This window comes from Dendrobium catenatum, unplaced genomic scaffold (genome assembly GCF_001605985.2).
Source record: "Dendrobium catenatum unplaced genomic scaffold, ASM160598v2 fragScaff_scaffold_370, whole genome shotgun sequence".
Classification (NCBI taxonomy): domain Eukaryota; kingdom Viridiplantae; phylum Streptophyta; class Magnoliopsida; order Asparagales; family Orchidaceae; genus Dendrobium; species Dendrobium catenatum.
The window spans coordinates 4,410,981-4,421,154 of NW_021318832.1; the positions used below are offsets into that span (position 1 = coordinate 4,410,981).

Sequence of the window (10,174 nt, forward strand, 5' to 3'; positions counted from 1 at the left end):
GTACTCAATTTCCAAATCCAAATTCTCAATATCTCAAACCTATTGCTGCTACTATATGCCAGATAACGTGTATTCTATACGTATCTGATTGATGACTAGCCTTAATCGAAAGTTCTCTCTCGTGATCGGGAGGGGTAATTAACTATAGGGGCTTGCGCCTATAGGAAACCAGAACTCAGATTATAAAGTCCTCGCAAGATGAGGGCGAAATCTCTGGGTAGTGTCTTATCTACAAACCCATCTGCCTTCCAAAATTTACCTCGGAACCTAGTTCGTTAAAACTCCCTCGCCGAATAAGAAAAAGCGAGCGGAGGCCGGGGCCGAATTTTCGGAGCCCACAAACAACTAAATGGGAAAATAGCTAGAATGTTTTACTCAGCTGGACTTTCTTTTAACCTAGCAAGGAATCCGCATTACAAGAATGCATTTACCTATGGATGTAATAATAATCTTGCAGGATACGTGCCACCTGGATATAATGTCATTAGAACGAAGTTGTTGCAAAGAGAGAGGAATAATATTGAGAAGTTGCTCGAGCCTACTAGAGGAGTTTGAAAGGAAAAATGAGTTACTTTGGTTTGTGATGGGTGGACAGATCCATAAAGAAAATCACTTATCAACTTCATGGCTGTAACAGAGAGCTATGCTATGTTTATCAAAGCTGGAAATTGTGAAGGATAGTACAACGATAAGTTCTTCATTTCTATTTTAATCAAAGAAGTTATCATGATGGTTGGGTCTTCAAACATCATCCAGGTCATTATTGATAATACACCTGCTTGTAGAGTTGCAGGTCTACTTGTAGAGCAAGCATATCCTCATATTTATTGGACACCATGTGTTGTGCATATGCTTAATCTTGCCTTGAAGAACATTTGTGCAGCTAAGAATACCGAGACAAACGAAATCACCTTCAATGAATGTCATTGGATAATAGTGATTGCTGGAGATGCAGTTATAATTAGGAATTTTATTATGAATCACTCCATGAGACTATCTATGTTTAATGACTTCTCAATTTGAAGATGCTTGCAGTTGCTGAAACTCGGTTTGCCTCGGTTATAGTGATGTTGAGAAGATTCGAAAAAATAAAAAATGCTCTTCAAGCTATGGTGATCAGTGAAAAATATTCATATTATAGGGAAGATGATGTTGGAAAGGCTAGATATATAAAGGAGAAACTTTTAGATGATTTATGGTGGGATGAGATCGAATACATCATAAATTTCATAGATTCAATTTATGAGATGTTGAGAGTAGCTGATACGGATAAGTTTTGTTTACATCTCATTTATGAGATGTGAGATTCATTGCTTGCCAAAGTAAAAGAAATTATATATAGACATGAGAGGAAGACACTTCATGAAGACTCAAGCTTTTGAGATGTTATTTATGCTATTCTAGAAGATAGGTGGAGCAAAAGTAATACACCTTTACATTTCTTGGCTCACTCACTAAATCCTAGGTAAATTTCAACATTTTTCATTATTAATTCACAATTTGTTGTTTAATAATTTCACATTTTTTTATTATTTCATTTTAATATTTTATGAAAATTTTCAACTAAAGAATTGCTTCAAAAGGATCCTCAAAGAGTTTCTCTACAGAAAGATTTAGAAATCTCAAATATGAGGATGACATGTTTGAAGCGTTATTTTTCAAATGAGGAGAGAAGAAGTGTCAATATTGAACTTGCTAAATTTTTTGGTTATTTAGAGGACTTTGGTGACTAAGAGTCATTGCGTGATAGGTGGAGAATTGATCCGAAAATGTGGTGGATTATATATGGAGTTTTAGCGCCTCTACTTCAAACAATCGCCATAAAATTGCTCGGTCAAGTTTCATCCTCATCTTATTGTAAAAGAAATTGGAGTACATACTCGTTCATCCAATTAATGAAGAGAAATAAAATTACTCCACAACGGGCTGAAGATTTAGTTTATGTGCATACAAACCTTCGGCTTCTCTCAAGGAATACTCCAACTTATATGGAAGGAGACAATAGGATGTGGGATGTTGCTGGAGATGGATTTGAATCTCTTGAGGATATGGGAATATTAGAAATTGCTAATCTTTCACTGGATGAGCTTGAATTAGAAGCTATGATATTTATTGAAGATGATATAGAAACTTAAAGAAAAACCATTGAAGAAGTTAATCCTATAATTCCTTCTGTTGAATAGTTGAAATTTCATGTGCTGGACAATTTATCTTCTTGTTTTTGTTGTTGTACTAGACATTTAAATATTTAATGCTTACTTTTATTTCAAATTTTTTGTCATTTCAAGTATTACACTTTGATTACTTTCTTTATTTTTATGTATTATTTATATATTATAATGTTATATTCACTCCGTATCCGTATCCTGTATTTTTAAGAATTGGCGTGTCCTGTATCCGTATCGTGTCGTATCCGTATCGGTGCAACCTAGGGGAGCATGCAGTTTGTGCAAAGTTGCCAATCACACTAACAGAGGATTTGGAAGTGATTCTAGAACCACTGGAGTTGAGGGGAGGTCGATTAGACAAAAAGGGAAACAAAGAAGTGCTGATCAGATGGAGGGACCTCCGATTTCGATGCCACTTGGGAGCCATATGAGAGAGTGAGGCTCCAGTTTCCTTCTTTTCACCTTAGGACAAGGTGGGTCTTTGGGAAGGGAGTAATGTTAGGCCGGCTGAACTGGTCTAACCTGGACCTGTTCAAGTGTATTGCCGCCGGCCTAGGGGGATGGCGGAACCAATGGAAAGGGGGGAGGTTGGCCTAGTGGGCCCAAGCAATTAATGTAATGAGTATTTTGGAGGGAAATTTGAATTAGGGGGGCTGTTTAGGGATTTTGTTATATCCTTTTGTTTTAATTAGGTGCTAGGGGTAGAATGAGGGTTTCATCTTGAATTTGAAAAGCAATTTGAGTTCTAGGGTTTGTGTTCTTGGGCTCTAGGCTTGGTTAGAGATTTGGAGAGCTGTTTCTTTCTCTCAAATTGAAGTAACTTGTATCGTTTGCTGTTTTCTTTCATCTATTAGTGGATTTCCTCATTGTTTCTCTCAGTTTTCTCTGTTTTCCTAAGAAAATCTGTTGTTTTTTGCTATTTGACTGCTGTAAACAGTAGTTATCTTCACTGTTTCCCACCCAATCTTGCTAGGTTTGCTTGCGAACTCAAGTATTACCCTTGGAGTTACTTGCGAACTCAAGTATTTCCTATCATATTACTATTTATATTTCCTTAAAATCTTTTGGGTATAGTAAAACTATAAAGTAGTTCATGAAGCTTGCACAAATTGATTTCTATTTGGTCTAATTAGTTACTCTTATGCCACCAATTTCTAATACTGTTTAAAATCTGTTTCTTCAATCATGTGTTTAACATGTAATGTATTGTTTTCTTAATGTAAAAAGATATGTAGTTGGCTACATGAATGTTGCCTTTTATTGATGCTCTTTTTGCAAAATACATACTAACGCTTATTATCTGATTGAATAATATATATGCGGATATATAAAGATATGCATGTTATTTGATATGCTTTTAGCACTGTTGCAGCATTTTTTAAAGAAAGGGATGTGCAAATTTGGAGCAGCATGCAAATATCACCATCCACGAGACAGACCTGATGCACAACCCGTGCTAGTAAATGTTTTGGGTTTTCCAATTCGCCAGGTGATTGAAGCCCGTCAGCCTTTTCTCTGAGTTTTTGCAATGCTGAACTCTTTCACGCACTCCTATGCAATGGCTCATCTGAAGACTTTATACTCGTTGATGATTTGTTATATGCCGAGTAAATGATCAATTATTGTTTTCTCATGCATTTCAAATTCTGTCAGGATCAGAAATCATGTTCATACTACATGAGAACCGGAACTTGTAAATTTGGAGTTGTCTGCAAGTTCAATCATCCACAGCCTGCTACTATTTGGACTGTTCTTCCTCTAAATGGGTCTCCAACTTCTGGATCTACAATACCTTCAATGACATCTACAGCTAGGCTGCCTTTTGTTGATGGAGTTTCAAGTTGGTCATTGTCCAACAGACCCACTTATACGTCCAGTCACCACTTGCAAAACCTTGCAGCATATATACCCGTTATCCTTCCACCTTCCCTTGGGATAATGCCTGTGCAGCAGGGTTGGCCCGCTTATATGGTGAGCAGAAAATCTTCAGAATTTAAATTCTGGGAAAGATTTCTTTAAGTTTTCTATCACACGAGACATAAATTTATCGAAGTTGCATATAGGAAGTTTGTTTATTATTGATATTTCATGCTCTCAATCCAAATAACTGGTTATTTTTGGAGTTTATCCAACCATGTGCATTCATGCTACCTAGTGAGCATGTTAATGTTGGAAATTAAACTTGATTAATTGGGCCTTTTAATTGAGCCCATAGTCTAGAAAAGTCCTTAGAAAATTCTAGAGTCCTATTTTATGAAGAATGTTTTAGAGTATTCTAAAATATATTCTAAAAGAGTTATTTAGAGAATTCTAGAATATGTAATTAATGACTTTTGTAAATGAAGATAGGAGAATATTTTAGAGAGTTAATAGTAGCCATTGGATTGAAATGTGGTGGCGCAATCCTAATGGAGGAGTCACTAGTATAAATAGGTGTGGTGTCTTTGTGTTTTGTTTGAAGAAAAATCAAGAAGTATAAGAGTGAAATAAAAAGTGAGTTTTATAAGTATTTCTCTTCTCTTTTAGAATTCATTCTCTTAAAATGGCCTCTTATTTTCCAACAAAGTGGTATCAGTGACGAAGTTTCTTTCTAGAGAGATGGCGAGCAACGATATGATCCCCTTCCAAGTCTCAACGCTCAACAATAGCAACTATGACAATTGGAGCATAAAGATGAAGACCTTTATTCGAGCACAAGATGTATGAGAGATGGTAGAGAAAGGCTATAATGAGCTACAAAGATGAGTCAAGTTTATCCCAAGCTCAAAAGGATGTCTAAGTGATTCAAGGAAGAGAGACAAGAAGGCTCTCTGTCTAATCTTTCAAGGATTAGATGATGATGCTTTTGAGAAGATTTTTGATATGAAGTCTGCCAAAGAGGCATGGAGAAGCTTCAGACCTCTTATAAATGAGCAGAGCAAGTCAAGAAGGTGTATCCAAACATTAAGAGGTGAGTTTGAAGGCTTACATATGAAAAAAGTCAAAGTCGTTTCCGACTACTTTACTAGTCTTAGCCATTTCTAATCAATTAAAAAGAAATGAAGAGAAGTTAGAAGATGTAAGGATTATGGAGAAAATCCTTCGATCTTTAGATTCAAAGTTCGATCATATTGTAGTCATTATTGAAGAAACCAAAGACTTATAGGATATGATAATTGAGAAACTCTTGGGTTCTTTATAATTCTATGAATAAAAGAAAAATAAGTGTTAGACCGGTCCAGTGGATCGGTACAGACGCAAAACAGCGAAAGTTTTCCGCCTGGGCAGAGGTTGTGAGAGCCGCTCGCCTTGCGGGAGCGTTTTAGGAAGAAATTTTGAGGAATATTAGGAGGGAATTTGAATGAAGGGACTGTTTAGGGATTTCCTTTTCATTTGTATGCATTAAATAGTTGATTTTCCTAGGGTTTGATCATCTTGAATTTGGCTGAAATTTGAGATCACTTAGATTTAGGTTTTCTTTGGGCTCTAGCGGCGTCTAGAGATTTGGGAGAGATCGATCCTCCTCTCGAATTGAGGATCAATTATATCTTGCTATTTTATTCATCGTCTAGTGGAATACAAGTTGTGCTTTGAGTTTTTCCTATAGTTTTCCTCCAAATTTTACATTGTTTTGGCTGTTTTACTGCTGTGGACAACAATTTTCTTGTTGTGGTACTTTATTTTGGTTAGGTTTGCTTGTGAATACAAGTATTTCCTATCAAATTGGTATCAGAGCGCCGATTTGGGACCTTAGGCAGATAAAATTCTGAATTTTCAGCGAGCTTTTAGCTTCCGTAAGTGAGTTACGTGAGATCCGTGGGGAAGAACGATGGCCGGAAAGAAGGTTGAAGTATTGGAAGACGAATTGGGACAGTTAAAATCAGATCTGGAGGAAAAATTTTTTGATTTTCAAAATCAAATCACCTCCAACAATGAAAGATTGGAAGGGAAGTTCACTGTTATGGAAGAAATGATGAAGAAGTTACTTGAACGGAAGACCAATCCGGCGACATCGGAAGTAAGAGAGACCACTGATGGCCATAGCATAGGAGGAAATCCAAACCCGTTGCGAGGGAGGAGGAATTCGGAGGTGGAGATCCTGGAGGAGGAGAATGACATACCCCCTCTAGAACCGCTTTCTAGAGAAGAGATGAGTAGGGGATATGACAAATGAGAGGCTGATTTTGTCTGAAGAAGGGAAGAATTTCCTCTCCGAGGTGCTGAATTTGAGAGAATCCAGTGTCGAGGTGCTGATTTTGAAGGGCGAAGAGAGAAATTTCATCGCCGAGGTGCTGAATTCGAAAGAATTCAGTGTCGAGGTGCTAATTTTGAAAAGGGAAGGGAGGAATTGCATCGCCGAGGTGCTGAATTCAAAAGAATTCAGCGTCGAGGGGCTGATTTTGAAGGAAGAAGGGGAGAGTATGAAGAGGGGTTAAAGTATAATCGTCGGAGGGATGATCGGGACACTTGGGGAGCTCTTCCCCTTAGAGGAATGGTAGGTTATGGAGGATACCAGGGAAACGGAGGAGATCCAAAGGTGAGGAAACTGAAGATGCCCATCTTTGGGGGTGAGGATGGCCATGGGTAGATTTATAAGGTGGAGCGATATTTTGCTGTCAATGGGCTGACGGAGGAGGAGAAATTGACAGCGTCGGGAATGTGCTTGGAGGGAAAATCCTTAGCCTAGTATTAGTGGCGTGACAAACGAGAGCCTATCCGGAGCTGGCGGGAGTTCAAAGAATGCTTATTAGAGCGTTTCTGAGCTGATGAGGGAGAAGTCTTCTATGAGCAATTATTTGCCCTTACCCAGGAAGGCACGGTGGCAGATTACCGGGACAGGTTTGAGTATCTGGCTAGTAGGATGGATTATATATCTAGGAGTCAGCCCTGGAAGGGAATTTCATGAAGGGGTTGAAACCGGAGGTAAGAACAGCAGTCAGAGTGTTGGAGCCAAGGAATCTAGGCAAGGCCATGGAGTTGGCCCAGTTGGTGCAAGACCAGAAGAAGTCTGAAAGAGGGGCTCGAGGAAACTGCTCAGGAGGCTCTTACAGGACGATGACCACTCTTTTAGTACCCAAGGGGCCTGCATCATACAACATTAATGAGACCACCCGGGAGAAGCCAGTAGAAGGGAGTGGGGAAAATATCAAGAGACTGACAGAGAAGGAGATGCAGGAGAAGAGGGCAAAGGGGTTGTGCTTCAGATGTGATGAGAAGTGCATGCCAGGGCATAGGTGTAAGGACCGAACTCTTCACGTTCTCCTTGTCTGTGAAGACAAGGAAGACGAGGAGGGAGGTGGGAGCAGATCTGAAGAGGAGGAGGAGAAGTTGCACCTGGATGTGGAAGAAGTCTCTCTGAACTTTATAGTGAGATTCACTCCGAGTCACACTATGAAAGTGAAAGAAGAGATAGATGACCATGAGGTGGTGGGGCTAATTGATAGTGGGGCTACCCACAATTTCATTTCCACTCAGGTCGTCAACCAACTGGGAGTGAAATTGGTGGACATCGGTTATTATGGGGCGATGATGGGTACAGGAAAGGTGGAGAAAGGCCAGGGAATCTGTAAAAGAGTGGTGTTGACCATCCAGGGGATTCAAGTAAGGGAGGACTTTCTCCCACTAGAATTAGGAAGCACTGATGTCATCCTGGGGATGAAGTGGTTGCAAACCTTGGGGGAAACCAAGGATAATTGGGGAGCACTCACGATGGAATTAATAGTGGATGGGAGAAGGTCTCTCTTTTTTTGCCCAAATTTTTTCTCTTTTTTTTTTCTTGATTTTAATATTTTTTTTTTCAAATCCCTTTTATCACCATTCTAAGACATCAACAATTAAGTTGTTTCTTTCACCATACAGATCTAGAGAGAAATTGGTCTGCTAGAGAGAGAGTGGAGAAAACTTAAAAGCAGTCAAAATTTATTATGAATAATAATACAATTATATTTACATGGCTCTTATGTTTCTAGATATAAGAGAGAAAAATTAACAAGCTTTTAATTTTTCAACTGTCTAAACAACAAAGATGAGCTAAGAAAAGCCTTATCCTTCCCGCTTTTTGGAGATAAGGACATTGTAAGGAAGATGAGTCCTTTAAGAATGGGCTGGCCATGATGTACCAGGAAGAGGAGGTAGTCGGGCAAATTTGACAATGTGGTATTTCTGAATGCTTGTTGTGCATTTTTAGTCCCTTATGTAATCCTCTATTCATGAAATCTTTGATGTACCTAATTCAAACTAATTTAATATTGTAGTTGGGTTATTCCATAATACATAACCCGTAGGTTTGTTAAGCCCGATTAGCCAATTTCGGTTGAATGAACCAAAACAGCAAATTTGTCCTGATTGGCTTAATTTGATGGGAGAGCCTCTATTAACAATTATTTAGTTGCTTCTGACATCGTATGCATTCTCCAGTAGCTACCAGAGTTGATTTGATATGCAGAAAATGCTACTGAAACTTTTAAGTTGTGCAAGAGTTAAATAGCCCTTAAAAATTACTTTCATTTTTTAAAGCAGTACGAGTCCTTTTTTTTGGCTGCACCATTCGTTGAATCATTGAGAAGTTTTAAATCTTCACTTTTCATATATTATTGTCAATGCATTATGTTATTTTAGAAGTTGTTCATGTAGTAGATGTTAACCAAAGTCTATATAACTCTTCATCAGAAAAGATGTAATAAATGGCTGTCAGTATCCCCAGAATTTCGGTTTTTTTCCTTTGACAACAAAATATGTTGCATAGGTAATCTGCATATCATGAACATATGAGTGAACCGATAAGAACATACTATTGGATGAATTTCCACTAATATTTGAAAGAAATTGAAATCTGGGCCAAGACTTTTATTACGTGTTTTTATTGTGTTTAATACTTCAGTAGCCTTTGGTGGAGCCGTGGGTGCATTATTTCAATTGCATGTGCTGATTATATGTAAAGCAAAACTTCTTCTCAAGAATTTGTTATACAAACATCAGCTTGTTGGTTTTGAAGATATCCAAGTTCCTTTGAAGAAAAATGCCTTCTTTGAAAATTTTGACGTTCTTTGGTTGCCCAGATTACTACTATTAATCTTTGACATGTTCCTAAAACACAAGCACTAATCAGGCTCTTGTTGTTATCAACTGGTGTTGTACAAAAGCTTGATAAATTAAGATGAATCATTCTTAATATGCGTATTTTTCTTGCATGATAATCCATAGTTCCTTATTCATTGGCCTTATAAAGATGGAGTTTATCTAGTTTGACCAGATTTCTTTCTCACCAATTTTCTGAACACTGCCGTTGCCGGGTCCCAAGTCCTGGATGAGAAAAGTAGAGGGTTGCGTTAGGTAGTCGACAGCCAGCGTAAAACTTGTCGAACAAAAATGACTGAATCCTTTAAGAAATTGTGTTAATGCTAGGGCGTCCCTTGGAAGCGACGCGCTGTATGGCCTGAATACAGTGACAAGTGTGCAAGGGCCGCTGCACCGGCGCCCGGGTGCAGTGTTAAATAGGCAAGGGTTCCCACATCAAGGACGGATGTGGGCAAAGAAGCTAGTCCATGAAACTAAAATTAGGATAGGAACTTGGAATATAGGTTCCCTTACAGGTAAATTAATGGAATTAATTGATATTATGATTCATAAGAAGATAAATATTTTGTGCATTCAGGAAACTAAGTGGGTTGGAGAGAAGGCTAAGGAAATCGATAGTTTAGGATTTAAACTTTGGTATTCGGGTAGGAGTCGTACTAGAAATGGTGTAGGTGTTATTATAGATAAGAGTTTAAAGAATAATGTTATAAAAATTAATAGGATTGGAGATAGAATTATAGCTTTAAAGATTGTTGTTGATGATAAGATTGTTAATATTATAAGTGCTTATGCTCCACAAGTAGGTTTGGATATGAGTTCTAAATTAAATTTTTGGAATGACTTAGAAGAATTAATACAAAATATACCTCTTGAAGAAAGAGTTTTTATTGGAGGAGATTTAAATGGACAAATTGGTAGAGAGGTAGATGATTTTAAAAACATTCATGGTG

The 10,174-nt window shown here is 38.0% G+C and overlaps 1 protein-coding gene across 3 annotated transcripts in view; it reads left to right on the forward strand.

Moving 5' to 3' along the window:
* Positions 1–3,507: 3,507 nt before the first annotated feature.
* Positions 3,508–10,174, forward strand: part of LOC110093915 (zinc finger CCCH domain-containing protein 63-like) — a 19,063-nt gene continuing 12,396 nt past the window's right edge. For 2 of the 3 annotated variants that reach the window (XM_020818964.2, XM_020818967.2), the window contains exons 1-2: positions 3,508–3,657; positions 3,822–4,139. In XM_020818964.2, the coding sequence (XP_020674623.2) occupies positions 3,508–3,657; positions 3,822–4,139 (468 nt within the window). The remainder of the gene's footprint in view (positions 3,658–3,821; positions 4,140–10,174) is intronic. The other variant, XM_020818965.2, reaches the window with a different exon arrangement.